The 25,562-nt window shown below is 43.6% G+C and overlaps 1 protein-coding gene across 1 annotated transcript in view; it reads right to left on the reverse strand.

Moving 5' to 3' along the window:
* ACOXL (acyl-CoA oxidase like) overlaps window positions 1-25,562 on the reverse strand; it is a 253,991-nt gene that overhangs the window by 114,635 nt on the left and 113,794 nt on the right. Inside the window, exon 10 of the mRNA XM_040224793.1 lies at window positions 1,419-1,535. Coding sequence (XP_040080727.1) covers window positions 1,419-1,535 — 117 coding nt within the window. The remainder of the gene's footprint in view (window positions 1-1,418; window positions 1,536-25,562) is intronic.

The raw sequence follows: 25,562 nt of genomic DNA on the forward strand, positions 1-25,562 counted from the left end.
CATTGCACGAGAGCGTACACAATGGTGCCAACTTTCTGAATGAAACACTCATACATTGCACGAGAGTGTACACAATGGTGCCAACTTTCTGAAAACTGGTAATTTATAAATTACCAGTTAGACATACACCTACTCATTACCCAGGGATCAAAGCCGTATCTCTCTGTCTTCTGCACTGCAGGCAGATTCTTTACCACTGAGCCACAGTCTCAGGCAAATCCCTCAATTTCTGATATTCACAATGTGGTGACGACATACAACTGCCCAGACAACATCCGGGGCTTATCAGACATAGATAAGAGCCACCTGTAGCATGTGAAGCTCTCCTGACTTGATAGCATGATTGCTGGTGCTGCTGCTAAGTCGCTTCAGTCGTGTCTGACTCTGTGCGACCCCAGAGACGGCAGCCCACCAGGCTCCCTCGTCCCTGGGAGTCTCCAGGCAAGAACACTGGAGTGAGGTGCCATTTCCTTCTCCAATGCAGGAAAGTGAAAAGTGAAAGTGAAGTCGCTCAGTTGTGTCCAACCCTCAGCAACCCCATGGACTGCAGCCCACCAGGCTCCTCCGTCCATGGGATTTTCCAGGCAAGAGTACTGGAGTGGGCTGCCATTGCCTTCTCCGTGATGGCACGATTTCTGCTCTTTTATTCAGTAGTGATGCCCCCAAGCCCCTGCAAATACATCAGTGTACACACCTTGACCTAGTTTTGAAAATAGTAGTATAAACAGAACCTGTTTCAGAGGCAGAAAAGTTTTAATGGGTTGAGTCTGTTTCTTCCAGAAACTCCGGAAAAACATCAGTCTGAGTCTTCCCAAATTCTTCATGGCTCCTGTTCATCAGGACACACAGACTATCACGATTCAGTGTCAGGTCTAAGCTGACACTAGAGTTTAACCACAGACGTTTTGTGTTTGCAGTTAAGAGTGCTGCTCCTGTTCAGCCACCAAGTCGTGTTTGGCTCTTTGCGGCCCCATGGCCTGAAGCATGCTAGGCCTCCCTGTCCCTCACCATCTCCTGAAGTCTGCCCAAGATCATGTCCATTGAGTCGGTGATGCCATCCAACCATCTCATCCTCTGCCGTCGCCTTCTCCTCCTACCCTCAGTCTTTCCCAGCATCAGGGTCTTTTCCAAGGAGGCAGCTCTTCGCATCAGGTGGCCAAAGTATTCGAGCTTCAGCTTCAGCATCAGTCCTTCCAATGAATATTCAGGGCTGATTTTCTTTAGGACTGACTGATTTGATCTCATTGCTGTCCAAGGGACTCTTAGGAGTCTTCTCAGTTACAAGTAAACTTTTTAAAATAATAAAATTTTTAAGAAAAAAGGGAAAAAAAGGAAGCCTCTGCCCACCTCTCCTGTCCCACCTATTAATGAAACCACAGACTCACTTGGAGACAGAGAAACCCCTGGAGCCATCTCACCTGCCGGCGAAGGTCAGGGCCAAGGCAGTGGCCAGATGAGGCATCAGCCGCAGGGTCTGCGTTTGGTGCTCAATAATCTTGACCTCTTCCCTGGCTTTGGGTCCAAACTGCCTCCGGCTAGAGAGAAGCAAACAAATACAACTTTACCGAAATCTACCAGGCAACATCATCACAAACACTCATTTGCCTTTAAATAATTCAGAATTGATGTTTTCTAACATGGTGCTGGAGAAGACTCTTGAGAGTCCCTTGGACAGCAAGGAAATCAAACCAGTTATTTCTAAAGGAAATAATCACTGTATATTCGGAAGGACTGATGCTGAAGCTCCAATACTTTGGCCACCTGATGCAAAGAGATGACACGTTAGAAAAGATCCCGATGCTGGGATCTTCTCATGAAGGCACGAGAAGAAGGGGGGCAACAAAGGATGAGATGGTTGGATGGCATCACCAACTCAATGGACCCAAGATTAAGCAAACTTAAGGAGATAGTAAAAGTGTGTTGCAGTCCCTGGGGTCACAAAGAGTCAGACACGACTGAGTAACTGAACAGCAACTTCAGATAACAGAATGCCTGAGTCTTCTAAAGCAGAGTTAAGATAACAAGATATGGAGAGTTTCTGAAGACAGTCCAACAAAAAGCTTTTCACCTCATCTGGAAATCAACCTTCCCACCATGGAAATTTTTATAGCAAAGTTATCTATTTAATAAACAGAGTAATTTTTACACCTTAACATTTACATGGCATTTTATAGTTCCTAGTGCCTTGTGATGATAAATTATTCAGTTTTACTAAGTTTCTGACATACCCTAGAACATATTTCGAAAGGACTCGGTGAGGAGGCAATGAACTCTGGTGCTTCTGTCAGTTTCGCAGGCAGGTCATTATTTCAGCCCACTGCATCCCCCCTGGAGTTTCTCATGGGAAAGGCGATCTCTCCATCCTGCCTTAAACCCTGTGCACTGCGCAGAGCACTGCCTCTCCCTCTCTCTTTTTATAACTTTTTTTTTGAGTCTTTATTGAATTTGTTACAATATTGCTTGTTTTATGTTTTGGTTCCTGTGGGATCTTAGCTCCTCAAGCAGGGAGCGAACCCTCACCCTCTGCACTGCAAGAAGTTTTAAGCACTGGACCACCAGGGAAGCCCTGCCTGACTGCCTTTCTCTCTCATGCAGCTATGCAGGGGTGAACAGAGGCCCTGCTTCAAGCTGCTTGTAAAGTTGGGTAGGATGGTCCCCAGACATCACCCAGCAATTAATCATACAGAATCCCATGGCTGCATACGGCGAGAACCTGGCTTGTCTGGATCACCCCCTGCTCCGTGCAAACTGATGCTTTACAATCTGGGCTTGGCAGCCTCCTGTCTGTGGACAATCCCAACTTTATTGTTATTTTTGAAACATTTTACACACATACATGTGCACATATGCACACAAACCTGTGCACACGTACACAGGAGCATTCATGCTAGGTCATCCAATGGGCAGCCTGCTGCAGCACCAGAGAAATGAGGGTACCCGTCAATTGCTGCTGCTGCTGTTGTTAGTCACTCATCCTGTCCGACTCTTTGTGACCCCACGGACTGTTCCCTGCCAGGTTCCTCTGTCCGTGGGATTCTCCAGGCAAGAAGACTGGATTACTCAAGGAAAAGGAGGAAATGGCAAATCTTAAAAATTTTATATTTGACCTTTTTTATTATAATTTCATGCTTTAATATTGTTCCCAGGGACTTCCCTGGTGGTCCAGTGGCTAAGACTTGCTGCTCCAAATGCAGGAGACCAGGGGTCAATCCCTGATCAGGGAACTAAATCCCATATGCCACAACTAAAACATCCTTCATGCAGCAACAAAGATCAAAGCTCCTGTATGCCACAACTAAGACCACACCACCAAAAACATATATATGTTAAATAATAGTAATACTGTTACTATTTGTAATTAAAAGAAGGGCACTATACCTTTTTTAGTTCATAAGGCACCTAGAATTTACAACCTGACCACGCGTCTGGGTATGAGGCAGTGGAAACAGACCTCACACAGGCACACAGGGGCACACTGTGAGCACAGGTTCATCTTCTGTGAGCAGAGCTCCCCAGACAGTCTCACCATCTGCAGATGGCTGTCCGAGGAGCAGGACCTTCCCTTTGCCCATGCCCTCCATCCATCCCAACCTCAACAGGGCGCACTGCCAAACAAGCCTGACAGTCTGCAGGACGACAGCTCTGGCTGCATCATTTTGAAACCAATACGTCAGTCATAGACCAAAAGCTGGTACCAATGTAATGTCAGGTTATTCTACAAACTCCATTTGTCCCCACTCCTCTAACTGGCTAGAATTAAACATTTAACAGCATGGATAAAATCATATCACATTAGAATGTATGATCTGTCATTAACTTTGGGGGTATTAAACATTACTAGATACCTAACCAAGTTCCTTAAACTTATATTTTATTCAATATAAAATATTAAACTGGCGCTTCCCTCATGGCTCAGTGGTAAAGAAACAGCCTGCCAACGCAAGAGATGCGGGTTCAATGGGTGGGTCGGGAAGATCCCTGGAGAAGGAAATGGCAACCCACTCCAGTATTCCTGCCTGGAGAATCCCACGGACAGAGGAGCCTGGTGCACTACAGTCCATGGAGCTGCAAGAGTGGGACACGACTGAGTGACTAAACAACAACGGTTTTAAAACAGCACCTGTGGCCAGACTCACAGCTCCCTGAGGGCAGGCCTGTTCTGTCCTCGGGTGTCCCAGCCTGGCCAGGTGTGAGTGAGTGGGAAAGACTGAAAGCAAGGCGACAGATGATGAAAGGTCCTGCCATCTCCCAGCAGCAACACATCTGACTCCTCCACCTCTCATCCCTCCGTGTCTCCTTGGAATGTTTGCTTGTTCATGGATGATCTGATAAAAGCCCAGCTGGGAGACACTGGAGGGGGGGCCAGTCAGCAGTTACGAGTGTGATGGAGGAAGCAAATAAGATGAGCAATCTACCTTGTCCTTATGCCCAAGAGCCCACCCTCTGCTGGTGTGGGGTCGGGTTTTCTTCTAAGAACAAGAAAAGAGGAAATGAGGGACTTCCCTGGTGGTCCAGTGGCTAAGACTCCAAGCTCCCAATGCAGGGGCCCTGGATTTGATCCCTGGTCAGGGAACTAGATCCCACATGCCGCAACAGTTCAAATGATGCAACTAAAAAGATCCTGCATGTTGCAACGAAGATGGGATTCCGTGTGCCCCATCTAAGACCTGGTACAGTCAAATAAACAAATATTTTTTAAAAAAGAAAGAAACGAGTGGGTGGAAAGTAGGCAGCACCCACAGTCTTTCCTTCCCTTTCTCTGGCCCAAAACACCGATAGTCCTCCGGTGCACTGAACCAGGACGTTCTCACTGGCGTCTCATCCATCGCACGTGCTCTATGACTGCTCCAGGTGAAAAGACGACACTCAAAGCTAACGATTCTTCTCCTGCCCAGAGATGCAGCCAGAGTCATCCGTGAGATCACCACCAACAAACCCGGAGCCAGGAGCCTGGCTCCAACACCGGCAGCAGAGAGAGGTGGCCTCAAGACTTTGCACGCTGAGCGGGCTTGGCGGGAGCTGGAGCCCTGCCTGCCACCCTGCCTCAGGCCCCAGTCTACCTCACAGAGGGCCACGAGGGTCCAGGCTGGTCCTCTGGTTGCCAGCATCCTTGGCACGCTGCCCTGAACACGGCTCACCAGACCACAATCCCTGCAGCTGGCCAGAAATTACTGCCTGCCAGACATTTTTACTCTTTCAGTTTATGATCTATGTGGACATAAAATTCTTCCTATCCTTTTCCTCCACTGGGTTACTATTTTTCTTTAAAAAGCCAGGTAAAGGCTATATTTTTCTCCATAAACAGCACTTTATTTCAGGGCCAGAAAACAACCCCAAAGTCACTGAGCTCAAATTTTTCATGGTCTTTAAAAAGAGTGTGCATCACAGTATCCGTGTGAGAGGCCTGTGAACGATGCCATTTAAAATGATAGATTGGAAGAGCTATTTCTGGATTCCAGTGACTCATAAGGACTGGAGGAAACATTTATTTGGGGGTTGTTTTATTTCATTCCCACTCAATTCTGAACACAGCCGCTTAAAGCAACATTCATGGAAAGTGACACAGCTATTAATCACCCACGCAGCTACTACACGTGCAGCCTCCGGGGAGACACAGGCTGCCCGCCTCCCCAGCTCTCCCTCTGGTCTCTTCTCCCAAAGGAGGCCAGTGACCTACTAAAAAGATAATTGCTTTGCAGGTTTCCTGCTTCTGGAGCATCATTGCATCAGCCTGCTCTGAATGACAGCCGGTCATACTGGAAGAAAGAGGGGAGTTCTATGGCTGGGCCCCTGTCCTTCATCCTGAGACTTCTGGGGGTGCAAGCTGGTTCACACCCCTACTGCCAAGGGACAGACCCCTGCTTCTCGGCTGTCAAAGGCTGACCTCTGCAGACAAAAGCTGGGCAGATTCCTGAGGCCCAGCCTCACTCCCTGTGGCCATCCGCCCTCGTTTAATAACTCAGCCACAGACAGGATTCAAGGCAGCCTGTGAGTATCCCACAGGTGACCACTGTGCCCCAGTTGGCCCCAGTGGAGACCCCAGCCTCTCAGAGAGCCCACAGCCCATCTGACTCTGTTTCTCTCCTTCTTTCTAATGTTTATGAACATAGGAACCCAGAGGGAAAATATGTTTACAAAGCAGGATATTTTTTTTAATTTTTATTAGAATATAGTTGATTTACAGTGTTGTGTTACTTTCTGCTGTACAGCAGAGTGAATCAGTTGTACATTTACATATCTCCACTCTTTTTTAGATTCTTTTCCCATATAGGTCATTACAGAGTACTGAGAAGAGTTCCCAAAGCAGGATATTTTGATAGTACCAGTTGGACCTGGCAGACTGAGTTCAGCTGGCTGACCGGGATGTGAAAACCTGGCTACATTTTTTAAAAGATTTTTTTGATGTGGACCATTTTCAAAGTCTTTATTGAATTTTTTTTTTTTTTTTTTACAATATATTGCTTCTGTTTATGTTCGGGCTTTCTGGCCACGAGGTATATGGGATCTTAGCTCCCAGATCAGGGATCAAACCCATATCTTCTTGCACTGGAGGGGGATGTCTTAACCACTAGACGACCAGGGAAGTCCCTAAACCCAGCAACTTTTTATCTGGTAACACATGAAATAGACGCCTGACTCCCAGCCCCAAACTTCACCAGACCCAACCCCACGCTGGTGTCAAGTTTGGGATCTTGAAAGGGTTCAGACTGCACACAACTCTCACTGGTTTTTGTTTTTTTGTGTGTGTGTGTTTTTTTTAAAATAAGATGAACATTAGTAATTTGCCTGGGAGCTCTGACAAAGCAATCCTGCCTTGAAATATCAGCCTCTACATGTGACCTCCACCATGTTTTAGGTATCATGCTTCAAATGGTCAATTTTCAATCCATCTGCAGGAGAGATGGAACAGGTGCACGTATGTAGTCTATAAACAAGTGCCTCTTTAATATTAGCCTTCGTTTGTTATTGTGTAGTCACCAACTCATGTCTGACTCTTGCCCACCAGGCTCCCCTGTCCATGGAATTTTCCAGGCAAGAGTACTGGAATGGGTTGCCATTTCCTTCTCCAGGAGATTTTCCCTACCCAGGGATCAAACCCATGTCTCCTGCATTGGTGAGTTCTTTCCCACCGAGCCAGAGGGAAGCCCCAATAGCAGCCTTGGTTGTGATTAAATATGCAACATGGTCCCAAAGAAGAGTTCTCCAAGTGCCCATCCAATCCTGTAGAGCTCCCAATGAATACTTTTTGCACTCTCCAGACACCTTTTTCCTCCTGCTCTGTAGCAGGCTTTTCATTTAACCAGAGAAAAAAACAGATGACCCTCAATGGCTATGATGGGGTCAGTGACAATGACCACTTTTAAACACAAGAATGTTTCAGATACAGAAACAATGAGGGCACTTAGGTATTAGGGCCCAAAGGTCTATAGAGAGGGATCGCCATCCTCAGTGCACAAACACAGACTCTAGAGCCCATGTTTTCTTGCCGGAAACTGCAGAGAGAAAGAGCTTTCACTGTTACTTTTTTCCGTTTCTCAAAGGTTGCTGCTGCTGCTGCTAAGTCGCTTCAGTCGTGTCCGACTCTGTGTGACCCCATAGATGGCAGCCCACCAGGCTCCCCTGTCCCTGGGACTCTCCAGGAAAGAACACTGGAGTGGGTTCTCAGAGGTTACATCAAATCAAAACCCAGGAATCTAAAGACCCTCTCCAACAGGAAACCCATGGGTCTAAAGTCATGGTCCATCTAGTCTGGTGGGAACTGACATTCTGCTATCGTAGGCTGCAAAGACTGTCCACCCCACCCACTAGCACTGGGAGCGCAGCACCAAGGGGAACAGGCTGAAGAACCGCATGGGCTCGGAATCAGGCCACTTCTTCCCACCAGCAGATGGATGACCCCAGTGGAGACCCCAGAATCCCTTCCAGATAAGAGACAACACAAGGCAGGGTAACCCTATGACTCTGCCTCCACGTTTCTGCTGTGTAGACCATTTCTGCAGTGGGCTGTAGCCATAGTAACCCTCCCTGTGAAGGACCAGAGACAGCCAGGCCTGGGTCACCCTGGATCTGAAGGCTGGCCACTCCAGCTTCTTCTCTGAGCGCTCAACTACATCAGCAAAAGGGGTCCCACCCAACCCACTGTAGCTCAACCCCCTTCACAATAAACCCCAGAGAGCCCGGCTCCCTTTCTCTGAGCTTGTTTTTATTGCCTTCTGGTGTCTCCCCTGGGGAGGCCATCATGGGACAAAGTCAACATCACTTCATCCCAGGCATCACAAGAGAGGAGATCAGACACAGGGTTAAAACCCAGGCTTTGAATCAGACTGGTTTCCATACAGACTCTTGACGCTTACCATTTTCTACTGAATGACTTAGACTCACTGAACTTTGGGTTCTTCAGGACTGATGATGACAGTGAGGAGGAAGGGAGACACTGTCTTTGCCTGACAGATAGTAGGTGTTCAAGGCGTGGCAGGTGTTATCACCACACTCACTACTGCTACCCCAGGTTCCTAGGATTACCCTCTATTCTATTCATCCTTGATCTAGGAAAGCCATGTAAAAACTTCCTCAAAGAAACACTCTCTTTTTTCTTTCACTCAAACAAAGCACCAATCTATTCCACATCACTAAAACTGTCGTAAAAAAGACTTTCAGGGTGAAGAGGAAAGTCTCCTCCACTCAACACTGAATTAAAGATAATGAAATTTCTGACAGAGAAGAACGCAAACTGTCAACTAATATGCTAGAAAAAATTGTGTGTGTGTATGTGTGTGTGTGTTGGAAAGCACGTGAAACGTTCGGAAAGCACCCGCCCTTCTTATGCATCCAAGAACACCACCTAATCTTCTTCTTCCCAAATTCCAGGGAGGGACAAGATGGACAAAATAAAGCCAGAGAAGGTGATGTGGGCAGAGCCCTCCGCCACAGCACGTTGCCATGGAGGCAGCAGATTCTTCCCAGAGACGATCAGCCTACCCTAGAGAGGAGCCTAGATGTTATGCAGGTGGTTCCCATACAAGGGGAATGAACATACTTCTCAGAATTACAGCCTTAGTAATATCTACGATTAACACAGTGGTTAATGTTAGTCGTCAGAACTGCGACTCCTTGTGATTTTTCTCTAAAGAAACTCGCATCCTAATGAATGCAGAACACAATTGCAATGGTGGGAGACACGGGGCCATGAATTACAGCTGAAACTCCCTGGGGTGGCTTAATGATTTCACCGTTATTTTCATATATTTTAAAAGTCATATAAACAGAGAGTGAAATCTTGTATCATCAACACCATTGTGGAAGTATCGCAGAAGCCCCCGGCACTCTGGCCATTCTTTGCCCTCCATCCACGTGCACCCTGCCTGCCCAAAGAGCCAGCCAGGGCCTGCTGTCATCCTAGAGACATAAGTCTGACCACAGCACGAGAAAGGAGACATACACTGAGGTCCAACGCTCTCCAGGATTCTCCTTCACTGAGGTTAAGCATGAGGAGATGAAAGCCAAGTAACTGAAGTTCTCTTTAGGGCTGACATTGATTTCTTATGCTTTAGGCTGGCTTTCTTTGTAATATATATCTTTATTTATTATTTATTTGGCTTCACAATGTCTAGTTGCACTGTGTGGCATCTTCAGTCTTTGTTGCCTGTGGGATCTTTAGTTGCAGCATGTGGGATCAAACCCAGGCCCCTTGCATCGGGAGCATCGAGTCTTAGCCACTGGAACACCAGGCAAGTCCTCGCCTTAGGCTGGCTTTCGCCTGCTCTTGGCACTAGGACATGCCTGAGTAGCTCAAAGGGTGGCTGCTGCTCCCAATTTCCCTCTCCACTCCATAGCCTTGGAATTCCAGTAAGGATGCCCACAACATCAGAGTCTTTCAATTCATAGACACAGTAGGTCTTTACATTTACTTAGGTCTTCAGTTTCTTCAATCAGTATTTTGTACTATTCAGCATATAAGTGTTAAGTGTGTACCTAAGTATTTCAATTTTTATGATCAACTGTAAATAATTTTAAATTCTGGTATCCTTCTGTTCATTGTATATAGAGACTGCAGACTTCTCTGGCAGTCCAGTGGTTAAGACTGTGCTTCCACTGAAGGGTTTGGTGCCTGGTCAGGGAATGAAGATTGCACATACTGCCCAGCACGGTAAATAAATAAATAAATTAAAAAAAAAATAAATAAAAGACTGTGATCAGCAAAAAAAAAAAAAAAAAGAAAAAGAAAAAGAAATTGCTTTCTGCATGTTTATTTTGCATCTGGCGACCATGCTGAATTTAATTCTCAGTTCTAGGGCTTTTATAAATATTCAGGGATTTTCTATATAACAACCAAGTCATCTGAATATAGAAACACTTTTGTTACTTTCTTTCCAATCTGTTTGCTTTTTCCTTGCCTTACTGTACTGGCAAGAAATGCAGGAAATGCCGGTTCAATCTCTGGGTGGGGAAGATCCCCTAGAGGAGGAAATGGCAACCCACTCCAGTATTCTTGCCTAGGAAATCCCATGGAGAGAGGAGCCTGAAGGGCTACAGTCTACGAGGTCGAAAAGAGCTGGACATCACTGACTGACTAAGCATACAGGCACTGTACTGGCTACAACTTTGATCTCTATCTTGAATAGCAGCAGTAAGAGTATATATGCTTGCCTGATACCCAATCTTAGGGGCAAAGCATGCAGTCTTTCCCCATTAAGTATGATGTTGACTATGCACCTCGGAGACATTGTGGGTTCAGTTCTACATCACTGCAATTAAGCAAATATCACAAGAAAGCAAGTCACATAAAGTTTTGGTTTTGCAGTGCATATAAAAGTTAAATTCACACTACACTGTAGTCTATTACGTGCAATGATGTTATGTCTTTTAACATGTTTACACCTTAAAAGCTTTATTGCCAAAAAATACTAACCATCATTTACACCTTCAGTGGGTTGCAGTAGTAACGTCAAAGATCACTGATCATAGATCACTATAACAAATACGACAATGATGAAAAAGTGTGAAATATTGTGAGACCTGCCAAAATGTGACACAGAGACAGGAAGTGAGCAAATATTGTCGGGAAAATGGTACCAGGAGATGTGCTCAAGGCAGGGTTGACATAATCGTCCAATTTGTAAAAAAAAATGCAACATCGCGAAGTGTAGTGAGAAGCACAATAAAACAAGACATGTGCTGTGCTCAGTTGTGTCCAATTCTTTGTATCCCCACGGACTGTAATCCCCCAGGCTCCTCTGTCCATGCGATTTCCCAGGCAAGAATACTGGAGTGGGACTTACGGACACAGCAGAGGTGAGGTGCGGAAAGCGAGAGTGAGAGGTATGGAGAGAGTAACGTGGAGACTTACATTACCATATGTACAACAGAATGCCAACGGGAATTTGCTGTATGACTCAGGGAACTCAAACAGGGGTTCTGTAACAGCCTAGAGGGGTGGGGAGGGGAGGGAGATAAGAGGGCTCAAGACGGAGGGGACATATGTACACCTATGGCTGATTCGTGTTGGTATTTCACAGAAAACAGCGAAATTCTGTAAAGCAATTATCCTCCCATTACAAAATATATTAACTTTTTAAAAAGAATACTGGAGTGTGTTGCCATATCCTTCTCCAGAGTATCTTCCCGACTTGGAGATTGAAACCGCGTCTCTTTATTGTACTGTACTGGCAGGAGGGTTCTTTGCCGCTAACGCCACCTGGGATGCCAAAAAGAGCCATGCTTGTATGTACTTTCCAGATGCTCTTTATCAGGTTGAGCAAATAATAAACTAATTCATCTGTTTACATGTTTATTAGCCATAGATATGTCTTTAAAGTGTCTCACATCACGTGCCCATTTATTTATATACTGTGATGTTACTATGTTTATTATTTCTTTAAAGAGGCTTTTTATATATTAAAGAAAATAAACCACTGTTAGTCATATTTGTTTAGATATTTCTTTGTGTCATTTGAAATATACACATTTAAAACACTTTTTATATAATCAATTTACTCTAACACTTTTTGCTTTGGGACTTTTTTTTTCTATGAATGTTTTCAAAAAGGACATGTCACTTTTCCCCTTCATCTATGTGATTTTGTGGTTTGTTTTAACTTTAGAGATAAGCAGAGGTGAGAGATGTAGGTCTACCCCAGAGGGATATGAAATAAATATACCAGCATAGTTAACTGCAGCAAGTGCCACTAGGCTGACCCACGAAGGACCAATGAAGGTGAGCAGACTCTTGTTCCTATCTGCTTTAAATAGCCACTCCCTGCTTTCAGACAATTCCCTTGATCTTCCTCCTTCCAATTCACTTGGCAGACAAGTCCTTGCTTTAACCTCTCTCCCACTTTATTCTCTAATCTGCCAGGAAATTAATGCAAGTCTTGAGCCTCCCTAAACACAGCTTTTTCCAGGCATCCTTTTTCATCTCTGATTCTAAAAATTGAAATAATAAGAAAAAACAAACTTTGCTGTTCTGTTGGCATATGTGCCTTCAAGGAATATTTATTTAAGGGGGAAAAAATCTCTTTGAGTGGGTCTATAATGTCATAATCACCCCTCCCAGCAAAAACTAAACATTTCATCCTCCATCTCACGGCTTCTAGCTAGCCAGTCGCTGGGCCTCACTTAGGTCCAGCATCTGGATGTCAGGTGTTGCATGAACACATCTGTCATCAAGGTCTTGAACATAGAAATGCAAAGTTCTCTCAGCTGGAGTTGTCCAGAGAACACACCATCGGTTTGCTACCCTTGTGACACATGGGCCTATGTGGGACCTATCCCATCTGTGGGTTTCCCAAGGCTTCATTTCCGGACATTCTTGCTTCATTACCCAGATTTTGCTGCCACGTTTTGCTCAGAAATATCTGCCTAAAGCCTGTTACCTAGGTCTAATCCCTTCCTGGGCATTCTCAAAGGGCAATGCCATCATCTGGGTCAGGACAAGCCCATCTCATTTCTTCCTACTGATGTATTCCTGCAAATACTTGAACATTAGAAAGAAAATAATCTGGCAGTTGTTTTCTTTACAAAAGCCATTTCCAAAATTAACAATTTATTATGCTTGTGACAAAAATAATTCATCTGCTTTGCAGAGATGCTCTCTGGAAAGAAACTTCCACAGGGTCATTTGAGTTTTTGTGTACGATCTTGGGATACTGGAAATTAGCCAAATCGTGGGATGCTAAAGAATGCAATACAAGTTGACAGCCTGGGGGAATGGTTTTCCAAGAGGCTTAGGGAGCCTGGTGGAGACTCGACTAGAGGACCTGGCAGTGATCAGGAGACCAGTATCTTTGTACCACTTCTATCAGGACTGAATCTGAGAGAAAAGCACACTTCTGAACTTTGCTCAAAAGGGAAATCCAATTTTCATCCCCAGCTGGACTCCACTATTTTTGCTGACCCTGCATATGAAGGTACTGATACGCAAATGTTTCTCATTTAATCACTGAAAATTATCTCTAAAACAACTCTTAAAGTCTCAGGACATTATCTTAAGGGCATTAAGCAAATGCAGAAACATCTATATTTGAACCTCATCCCTCATCTCATCTCTCATTTGAACCCACTCACAACTACCTCATCCCCCCACGAGCTCCCCCAGAAGCTCAGTGTGATGGCAGCTGGGCAGGTAGATGCCGCCAAGAAGATGGGGCTCCTCCTCCCTCTATCTGTCCATGACTGTGGTTTCACGCAGTCCACTGGCACCTCTCATTCGCTCTACCCCTTCACCCCCAGCTCCACGTTAGAGGAACTTTATTCTAGGCAGATACAGCCACGAGGGGGGCTTTCCTGGCGGCTCAGCAATAAAGAATCTGCCTGCAATGCAGGAGATGCAGGTTCGACCCATGAGTCAGGAAGATCCCCCTGGAGAAGGAAATGGCAACCCGTTCCAGTATTCTAGCCTGGGAAATCCCACGGATAGAGGAGCCTGGTGGGCCACAGGCCATCGGGTCACAAAGAGTTGGACATGACTTAGCAACTAAACAGCAACAGACAGTAGGACCACAGCTCCCTTCCCCCATCTGGCCCCCATTCACAGGGCATAAGCTTCACTCCAGACACAACAGGTCAAGAATCGTGAATCTTGAGCACCCATGACTTGGCTTGCTTCTAGGATGAAGGTCTCATGCCAGGAAAAATAAGCTGGGAAGACAAGGAGCTACCATCCCTGTCCAGAAGTCTTGCTTGCAGGGGTGCCATATCAGGAGAAGCAAGTCATTGACTCACCCTCAGCTCTGAATATTACAGAGACTGCCCAGGAAGAGAGGCAAGATGTTAGAACAGATAATTCTTCAGTTTTGTGTAGGAGACTAACTATTTTGGTAACAAAGTAAGCAGAAGATCATGCCTATGAGTGTTGTTTCAAACAATGGAGATCTTGATGGTGAGCAACTAAGAGTCCCTGGTAGCTCTTTTGATTCTCTTAGCAGCAAGCTAAAAGATGATAAGCTCAGTGAAATGGTAGATCAGCCAGAAGTTTAACAGAAAGAATCAGGGAAAGAGATAGCTAAGCAGAGTCCTCTCTGGTTGGAGCAGCCTCAGACTGGAAACATCGTGCCCATGCAAAGGGACCCAACTTTAAGTGTAACAGACTGTGGCATAATGTACGCCTCAGGGCATTGGTTAAAACAACACAGCAATCAGCTAGTGACTAATGAGGACCCAAAACTGGCTTGATACAGATCCTCGAAAAGCTTATGGGGGATATATAAATAGCAGCATTATTTACAAATGCCAACATAAGGCAGCAATTCAACTGTCCAAGAGCAAATGAATGGATAGAGAAGATGTGTTACATATATATAAAATGGAATACCACCCAGCCATAAAAACAACTGAAATCCTGCAGCAACATGGATGGACTTGGACAGCATTACAATAAATGAAATAATAAGTCAAACAGAGAAAAGCAAATACTCTTTGCCTGTATGATATCTCTTATATGTGGAACCTAAAACATAACAACGAAGTAGTGAGTACAGCATAAAAGAAGCAGACTCGTGAATACAGAGGACAAACCAGCAGTTACCCGTGGAAAGAGGGAAGGGGTGGGGAAGACCAACATAGAGGCAGAGGCACAAACTATCAGGTATGAAATAAACTACAAGGACATATTACACAACACAGGGGAATATAACCAATATTTTTATACTAACCGTAAGTGGAGTATAACTTTAAAAATTGTGAACCACTATATTATATACTTGTAACCTACATAATATTTTATATCAACGATGGAAAAGAAATGCAAAAAAGCAAAATGGCTGTCTGAGGAGGCCTTACAAATAGCTGTGAAAAGAAGAGAGGCGAACAGTAAAGGAGAAAAGGAAAGATATAAGCATCTGAATGCAGAGTTCCAAAGAATAGCAAGGAGACATAAGAAAGCCTTCCTCAGTGATCAATGCAAAGAAATAGAGGAAAACAACAGAACGGGAAAGACTAGAGATCTCTTCAAGAAAATTAGAGATACCAAGGGAACATTTCATGCAAAGATGGGCTCGATAAAGGACAGAAATGGTCTGGACCTAACAGAAGCAGAAGATATTAAGAAGAGGTGGCAAAAATACACAGAAGAGCTGTACAAAAAAGATCTTCATGACCAAGATAATCACAATGGTATGATCACTCATCTCGCACCAGACATCCTGGAATGTGAAGTCAAGTGGGCCTTAGAAAGCATGACTATGAACAAAACTAGTGGAGGTGATGGAATTCCAGTTGAGCTGTTTCAAATCCTAAAAGATGATGCTGTGAAAGTGCTGCACTCAATATGCCAGCAAATTTGGAAAACTCAGCAGTGGCCACAGGACTGGAAAAGGTCAGTTTTCATTCCAATCCCAAAGAAAGGCAATGCCAAAGAATGCTCAAACTACCGCACAATTGCACTCATCTCACATGCTAGTAAAGTAATGCTCAAAATTGTCCAAACCAGGCTTCAGCAATATGTGAACTGTGAACTTCCAGATGTTCAAGCTGGTTTTAGAAAAGGCAGAGGAACCAGAGATCAAATTGTCCACATCTGCTGGATCATCAAAAAAGCAAGAGAGTTCCAGAAAAACATCTATTTCTGCTTTGTTGACTATGCCAAAGCCTTTGACTGTGTGGATCACCACAAACTGTGGAAAATTCTGAAAGAGATGGGAATACCAGACTACCTGACCTGCCTCTTGAGAAACCTATACACAGGTCAGGAAGCAACAGTTAGAACTGGACATAGAACAACAGACTGGTTCCAAATAGGAAAAGGAGTATCTCAAAGCTGTATAGTGTCACTCTGCTTATTTAACTTATATGCAGAGTACATCATGAGAAACGCTGGACTGGAAGAAGCACAAGCTGGAATCAAGATTGCTAGGAGAAATATCAATAACCTCAGATATGCAAATGACACCACCCTTATGGCAGAAAGTAAAGAGGAACTAAAGAGCCTCTTGATGAAAGTGAAAGAGGAGAGTGAAAAGGTTGGCTTAAAGCTCAACATTCAGAAAACGAAGATCATGGCATCATTTCCCATCACTTCATGGGAAACAGATGGGGAAACAGTGGAAACAGTATCAGACTTTATTTTGGGGGGGCTCCAAAATCACTGCAGATGGTGATTGCAGCCATGAAATTAAAAGATGCTTACTCCTTGGAAGGAAAACTATGACCAACCTAGATAGCATATTCAAAAGCGACATTACTTTGCCAACAGAGGTCCGTCTAGTCAAGGCTATGGTTTTTCCAGTGCTCGTGTATGGATGTGAGAGTTGGGACTATGAAGAAAGCTGAGCATCGAAGAATTGATGCTTTTGAACTATAGTGTGTTGCAGAAGACTCTTGAGAGTCCCTTGGACTGCAAGGAGATCCAACCAGTCCACTCTAAAGGAGATCAATCCTGGGTGTTCTTTGGAAGGAATGATGCTAAAGCTGAAACTCCAGTACTTTGGCATGACTCTTTGGAAAAGACTCTGATGCTGGGAGGGATTGGGGGCAGGAGGAAAAGGGGACAACAGAGGATGAGATGGCTGGACGGCATCACTGATTCAATGGACGTGAGTCTGAGTGAACTCTGGGAGTTGGTGATAGACAGGGAGGCCTGACGTGCTGCAATTCACTCTCGAAAAGAGTCAGACACGGCTAAGTGACTGACCTGAACTGAAACTGAACTGATACTTCAATAAAAAATTTTAAGTAAGAAAAACAATATAAAGCTTATTGGAGAGATGAGGGAAGGTGATGAACAGATCCACAGTCTCCCAGGCACTCAGCCACAGCCACATGCTCAAGCCTGCACCCCTACACACATAGTGTCAGAGACTGCACACTGCAGCAGCAACAGATCCCTTTTAAATAGGCCATTCAAGTCACTAAACAAATAATCCAGTAAACAACAGCAGCAACAAGCCCCAGAAGGGGGGACTCACTATGCAGTGTTGTTATATTATTCATCCCTTGTCTTAAAAAAAATTTACAAAACGCACAAAGAAACAGGTACATGTGACCCACAAATAAGAAAAAATGCAACCCATAAAAGCTGCCTTTGAGGTGACCCAGATATTGGACTTAGAAAAGAAAAAATTCAAAGCAGTTGTTATAGTATATTCACAAAAAAATGAAAGGAAGTCATGTTTACAGTGTTAGAAGAAACAGTTGGGGGGGAGGCGGTCCCAAGACGGCAGAGGAAGAGCACGGGGGGACCACCTTCTCCCCCACAAATTCATCGAAAGAGCATTGAACGCTGAGCAAATTCCACACAACAATTTCTGAACGGTGGCAGAGGACACCAGGCACCCAGAAAGGCAGCCCATTGTCTTCGAAAGGAGGTAGGACAAAATATAAGAGGTAAAAAGAGAGACAAAGGAGGTAGGGATGGAGACCCATCCCGGGGAGGGAGTCGTAAAAGAGGAGACGTTTCCAAACACCAGGAAACCCTCTCACCAGCGGGTCTGTGGGGAGTTTTGGAATCTCAGAGGGCAACATAACCGGGAAGAAAAAATAAATAAATAAAACCCAGATTACGCACCTAACTGCCACTCCCAGCGGAGAAGTAGCCCAGACGCTGGGATCCACCACCAGTAAGCGGGGGCTGAATTGGGAGGCGCGCGGCAGTGCTCAGCATAGGGACTGGGCCTGAATGCCCTGAGGGCAACCTGAGGGAGCTAACGTGAGATAGCAACCCAAACTGTGGGATGGCCAGAGAGAAAAAAGAGAGAGAACTTCCCCGCGAAAAGCTCTAACCTAGGGCACCGCCAGGCCTGCTTACAGAGCAAAGGACTGAGCAACACCAGAGAGAGAGCTGGCCAGCTGCGGACCGGCCCATCCCCCGCAGGAGGCAGGGAGGCAAGCCGGTGGCAGCCAGAGCCGGAAAGGGCAATCTCAGCCCCAGAGACGGCATCCTCTACCAACCTGCAAGCAAGCGGCTCCCAGTTGCTAACCAAGTCTTCCTGGGATCCTGGACGGTTGACATCCGCCAGGAGGGTCGCAGCCAGAGATCAGCTCCCCAGAGGAGACACACAGCAGACCTGAGACAGCGAAACCAAGCGGCTGGGACGGGGGAGGCGGTAAGACACCCCGCCCCACCTGGGCAGAGTGTGCTCGTCAAGCACCTGGGCCCCTGAGCTGCTCGGACCTGGGAAGGGCACAAAACGCCTTTGTGGAGTACCCGAGAACCTGAACCTGAGCGGCTCAGACCTGGGAAGTGCACGCAACCCAGGGCCCGCTCTAGACAGTTCCCCTGCAGAGCAACATGGAGCCTGAGCAGTAAAGCACACACTCTGTGAGCAGGAGCAAACCCAGCGTGGCCCAGACACTGCGAGCACTCCCAACGCCAGTAATATTTGTTTGCAGTGCTCCTTCCTCCCCACAACACAACTGAACAAGTGAGCCTGAGTAAGTGACCACCTTTGCCCCCTTTGTCAGGGTGGAAGTTAGATACTGAAGAGACTTGCAAACAGAGGAAACCAAAACAAAGAAGAGGGAACTGCTTTGGAAGTGACAGGTGCCACAGATTAAAACCCTGTAGTTAGCATTGGCTACATTGGAAGGGACCTATGTTCAAGCTGGTTTCAGAAAAGGCAGAGGAACCAGAGATCAAATTGCCAACATCTGCTGGATCATGGAAAAAGCAAGAGAGTTCCAGAAAAACATCTATTTCTGCTTTATTGACTATGCCAAAGCCTTTGACTGTGTGGATCACCACAAACTGTGGAAAATTCTGAAAGAGATGGGAATACCAGACTACCTGACCTGCCTCTTGAGAAACCTATATGCAGGTCAGGAAGCAACAGTTAGAACTGGACAAGGAACAACAGACTGGTTCCAAACAGGAAAAGGAGTACGTCAAGGCTGTATATTGTCACCCTGCTTATTTAACTTATATGCAGAGTACATCATGAGAAACGTTGGACTGGAAGAAACACAAGCTGGAATCAAGATTGCTGGGAGAAATATCAATAACCTCAGATATGCAGATGACACCACCCTTATGGCAGAAAGTGAAGAGGAGCTAAAAAGCCTCTTAATGAAAGTGAAAGAGGAGAGTGAAAAAGTTGGCTTAAAGCTCAACATTCAGAAAACGAAGATCATGGCATCTGGTCCCATCACTTCATGGGAAATAGATGGGGAAGTGGAAACAGTGTCAGACTTTATTTTTGGGGGCTTCAAAATCACTGCAGATGGTGACTGCAGCCATGAAATTAAAAGACGCTTACTCCTTGGAAGAAAAGTTATGACCAACCTAGATAGTATATTCAAAAGCAGAGACATTACTTTGCTGACTAAGGTCTGTCTAGTCAAGGCTATGGTTTTTCCTGTTGTCATGTATGGATGTGAGAGTTGGACTGTGAAGAAAGCTGAGCGCCAAAGAATTGATGCATTTGAACTGTGGTGTTGGAGAAGACTCTTGAGGGTCCCTTGGACTGCAAGGAGATCCAACCAGTCCATTCTGAAGGAGATCTACCCTGGGATTGCTTTGGAAGGAATGATGCTAAAGCTGAAGCTCCAGTACTTTGGCCACCTCATGTGAAGAGTTGACTCATTGGAAAAGACTCTGATGCTGGGAGAGATTGGGGGCAGGAGGAGAAGGGGACGACAGAGGATGAGATGGCCGGATGACATCACAGACTCGATGGACGTGAGTCTGAGTGAACTCCGGGAGATGGTGATGGACAGGGAGGCCTGGCGTGCTGCGATTCATGGGGTCACAAAGAGTCAGACACGACTGAGTGACTGAACTGAACTGAACTGATAGATCTTAAGAAGTATAAAAATAAATAAAAATTTAAAAAAAATAGAAGAAGTATAAGCTGGAAAAAGGAACTATCTGAAACTGAATTGACCCCACACTGCCCTCAACAGCTCGAGAAATTCCTAGATATATTTCACTATTATCATTTTTTAATTTTTTAAATTAAAAAACATTTTTAAGTTCTTTATTACTCCTTTAATTTTCATTTTTAAAACCTACTATTACCTTGCCCCAAAAGACCCTATTTTTAAAGCAAATTTCATATTTTTTTAATAACTTTTGCAATTTTTTTTTAAATATTGTATTTTTGAGAGTCTAACCTCTAGATTTTTAATCTTTGCTTTTTGGTATTTGTTATCAATTCTGTACCTTTAAGAATCCAATCTTTAGTACCCATTTTTACTTAGGCATGTGATTACTGGCTTGATTGCTCTCTCACCTTTTGACTCTCATTTTTCTCCCCCAGGTCACCTCTATTTCCTCCCTCCCCCTTCTCTTCTCTACTTAACTTTGTGAAGCTCTTTGGGTGTTCCAGGTTGTGGAGAACACTTAGGGAACTGATCACAGGCTAGATTGGTGTCTCTCCTTTTGACTCCCCATTCTCTCCCCCTGGTCACCTCTATCTCCTTCCTCCCTCTTCTCTTCTCTGTGGAACTCCGTGAACCTCTCTGAGTGTTCCAGACTGTGGAGAGCAAATAGGAAATCAATTACAGCTAGATTGCTCTCTCGTCTTTTGAGTCCCCCTCTTCTCCTCCTGGTCACCTCTATCTCCCTCCTCCCTCTTCTCTTCTCCATGTAACTCTGCAAACCTCTCTGGGTGTCCCTCACTGTGGAGAATATTTTCACCATTAACCTAGATGTTTTATTATCAGTGCTGTATGGATGGAGAAGTCTTGAGGCTACCATAAGAATAAGACTGAAAGCCAGAGGCAGGAGGTTTAAATCCAAAACCTGAGAACACCAGAGAACTCCTGAGACCAGGGAACATTAATTAACAAGAGCTCCTCCAAAAGCCTCCATATCTACACTGAAACCAAGCTCCACCCAAGAGCCAACAAGTTTCAGGGCAAGACATACCAAGCTAATTCTCCAACAATGCAGGAACATAACCCTGAGCACAAAAATACAGACAGCCAAAAGTCACACCTAACCCATAGACACCTCAAAACTACTACTGGACACTTCATTGAACTCCAGAGAGAAGAGATCCAGCTCCACCCACCAGAACACTGACACAAACTTCCCTAACCAGGAACCCTTGACAAGCCACTCGTCCAACCCCACCCACAGGGAGGAACCTCCACAATAAAGAGGAACCACAAACTGCCAGCATACAGAAAGGCCACCCCAAACACAGCAACCTAAACAACATGAAAAGGCAGAGAAATATTCAGCAGGTAAAGGAACATGATAAAAGCCTACCAAACCAAACAAAAGAGGAGCAGATAGGGAGGCTACCTGAAAAAGAATTCAGAATAATGATAGTAAAAATAATCCAAAATCTTTAAAACAAAATGGAGTTACAGATAAATAGTCTGGAGACAAGGATTGAGAAGATGCAAGAAAAGTTTAACAAGGACCTAGAATAAATAAAAAAGAGTCAATCAATAATGAATAATGTAATAACTGAGATTAAAAGCACTCTGGAGGGAAGCAACAGTAGAATAACTGAGGCAGAAGATAGGATAAGTGAGGTGGAAGATATACTGGTGGAAATAAATGAAGCAGAAAGAAAAAAAATAATAATAAAAAGAAATGAGGACAATCTCAGAGACCTCTGGGACAATGTTAAATGCCCCAACATTTGAATCATAGGAGTTCCAGAAGAAGACAAAAAGAAAGGCCATGAGAAAATACTTGAGGAGATAGTAGTTGAAAACTTCCCTAAAATGGAGAAGGAAATAGCCACCCAAGTCCAAGAAACTCAGAGAGTCCCAAACAGGATAAACCCAAGGCGAAACACCCCAAGACACATATTAATCAAATTAACGAAGATCAAACACAAAGAACAAATATTAAAAGAAGCAAAGGAAAAACAACAAATAACTCACAAGGGGATTCCCATAAGGATAACAGCTGATCTTTCAACAGGAACTCTTCAAGCCAGAAGGGAATGGCAGGACATACTTAAAGTGATGAAAGAGAACCCAGATTACTGAACCAACAAGGATCTCATTCAAATATGAAGGAGAAATCAAAAGCTTTACAGACAAGCAAAAGCTGAGAGAATTCAGCACCACCAAACCAGCTCTCCAACAAATGCCAAAGGATCTTCTCTAGACAGGAAATACAGAAAAGGTGTATAAACCGGAACCCAAAACAATAAAGTAAATGGTAACGGGATCATCCTTATCAATAATTACCTTAAATGTAAATGAGTTTAATGCCCCAACCAAAAGACAAAGACTGGCTGAATGGATAAAAAAACAAGACCCCTATATGTGCTGTCTACAAGAGACCCACCTCAAAACAGGGAACACATACAGACTGAAAATGAAGGGCTGGAAAAAGATATTTCATGCAAACGGAGACCAAAAGAAAGCAGGAGTAGCAATACTCATATCAGATAAAACAGACTTTGAAATAAAAGCTGTGAAAAGAGGAAAGGATACTATATAATGATCAAAGGATTAATCCAAGAAGAAGATATAACAATTATAAATATATATGCACCCAACATAGGAGCACCTCTATATGTAAGGCACATGCTAACAAGTATGAAATGGGAAGTTAACAGTCACACAATAATAGTGGGAGACTGTAATGCCCCACTTACACCTATGGCTAGATTAACTAAACTGAAAATTAACAAGGAAACACAAACTTTAAATGATACAATGGACCAGTTAGACCTAATTGATATCTATAGGACATTTCACCCTAAAACAATGAATTTCACCTTTTTCTCAAGCACACATGGAACCTTCTCCAGGATAGATCACAGGCTGGGCCATAAAGCTAGCCTTGGTGAATTCAAAAAAATCAAAATCATCTCAAGCATCTTTTCTGACCACAAGGCAGTAAGATTAGATGTCAATTACAGGAAAAAAAGCTATTAAAAATACTAACATATGGAGGCTAAACAACACACTTCTGAATAACCAACAAATCACAGAAGAAATCAAAAAAGAAATAAATATATGCATAGAGATGAATGAAAATGAAAACACAACAATCCAAAACCTATGGGATTCAGTAAAAGCAGTGCTAAGGGGAAGGTTCATAGCAATACAAGCCTATCTCAAGAAACAGAAGAGAAATCAAATATATAACCTAACTCTACACCTAAAGCAACTAGAAAAAGAAGAAATGAAGCACCCCAGGGTTAGTAGAAGGAAAGAAGTGATAAAAATTAGGGCAGAAATAAATGCAAACGAATCAAAGGAGACCATAGCCAAAATCAACAAAGCTAAAAGCTGCTTCTTTGAGAAGATAAATAAAATAGACAAATCATTAGCCAGACTCATCAAGAAAAAAAAAGGGAGAAGAATCAAATCAACAAAATTAGAAATGAAAATGGAGAAATCACAACAGACAACACAGAAATACAAAGGATCATAAGGGACTACTATCAGCAACGGTATGCCAATAAAATGGACAACTTGGAAGAAATGGACAAGTTCTTAGGAAAGTATAACTTTCCAAAACGGAACCAGGAAGAAACAGAAAATCTTAACAGACCCATCACAAGCACAGAAATCAAAATTTTAATCAAAAATCTTCCAACAAACAAAAGCCCAGGACCAGATGGCTTCACAGCTGAATTCTACCAAAAATTTAGAGAAGAGCTAACACCTATCTTACTCAAACTCTTCCAGAAAATTTCAGAGCAAGGTAAACTTCCAAACTCATTCTATGAGGCCACCATCACCCTAATACCAAAACCAGACAAAGATGCCACAAAAAAAGAAAACTACAGGCCAATATCACTGATGAACATAGATACAAAAATCCTTAAAATTCTAGCAAGCAGAATTCACCAACATATTAAAAAGATCATACATCATGATGAAGTGGGCTTTATCCCAGGGATGCAAGGATTCTTCAATATTTGTAAATCAATCCATGTGATACACCACTTTAACAAATTGAAAGATAAAAACCATATGATTATCTCAACAGATGCAGAGAAAGCCTTTGACAAAATTCAACATCCAGTTATGATAAAAACCCTCCAGAAAGCAGGCATAGAAGGAACATATCTCAACATAATAAAAGCCATATATGATAAACCCACAGCAAACATTATCCTCAATGGTGAAAAATTGAAAGCATTTCCCCTAAAATCAGTAACAAGACAAGGATGCCCACTCTAACTACTACTATTCAACATAGTTTTGGAAGTTCTAGCCACAGCAGTCAGAGAAGAAAAAGAAATAAAAGGAATCCAGATTGGAAAAAAAGAAGTAAAACTCTCACTGTTTGCAAATGACATGATCCTCTACATAGAAGACCCTAAAGGCTCCACCAGAAAATTGCTAGAACTAATCAATGAATATAGTAAAGTTGCAGGATAAATTAACACAGAGAAATCCCTTGCATTCCTATACACTAAAAATGAGAAAACAGAAAGAGAAATTAAGAAAACAATTCCATTCACCATTGCAATGAAAAAAATAAAATACTTAGGAATAAATCTACCTAAAGAAACAAAAGACCTATATATAGAAAACACTGATGAAAGAAATCAAAGAATACATAAATAGATGGAGAAATATACCATGTTCATGGATTAGAAGAATCAATATAGTGAAAATTGAGTAAACTACACAAAGCAATCTATAGGTTCAACACAATCCCTATCAAGCTACCAACGGTATTTTTCACAGAACTGGAACAAATAATTTCACAATTTGTATGGAAATACAAAAAACCTCGAATAGCCAAAGCAATCTTGAGAAAGAAGAATGTAACTGGAGGGATCAACCTACCTGAGTTCAGGCTCTACTACAAAGCCACAGTCATCAAGACAGTATGGTACTGGCACAAAGACAGAAATATAGATCAATGGAACAAAATAGAAAGCCCAGAGATAAATCCATGCACCTATGGACACCCTATCTTTGAACAAGGAGGCAAGAATATACAATGGAGAAAAGACAATCTCTTTTAACAAGTGGTGCTAGGAAAACTGGTCAACCACTTGTAAAAGAATAAAACTAGAACACTTTCTAACACCATACACAAAAATAAACTCAAAACGGATTAAAGATCTAAATGTAAGACCAGAAACTATAAAACTCCTAGAGGAAAACATAGGCAAAACACTCTCTGAGGTAAATCATAGTAGGATCCTCTATGACCCACCTCCCAGAGTAATGGAAATAAAAGCAAAAACTAA

This window comes from Oryx dammah, unplaced genomic scaffold (genome assembly GCF_014754425.2).
Source record: "Oryx dammah isolate SB20612 unplaced genomic scaffold, SCBI_Odam_1.1 HiC_scaffold_25, whole genome shotgun sequence".
In the NCBI taxonomy this organism is placed as follows: Eukaryota; Metazoa; Chordata; class Mammalia; order Artiodactyla; family Bovidae; genus Oryx; species Oryx dammah.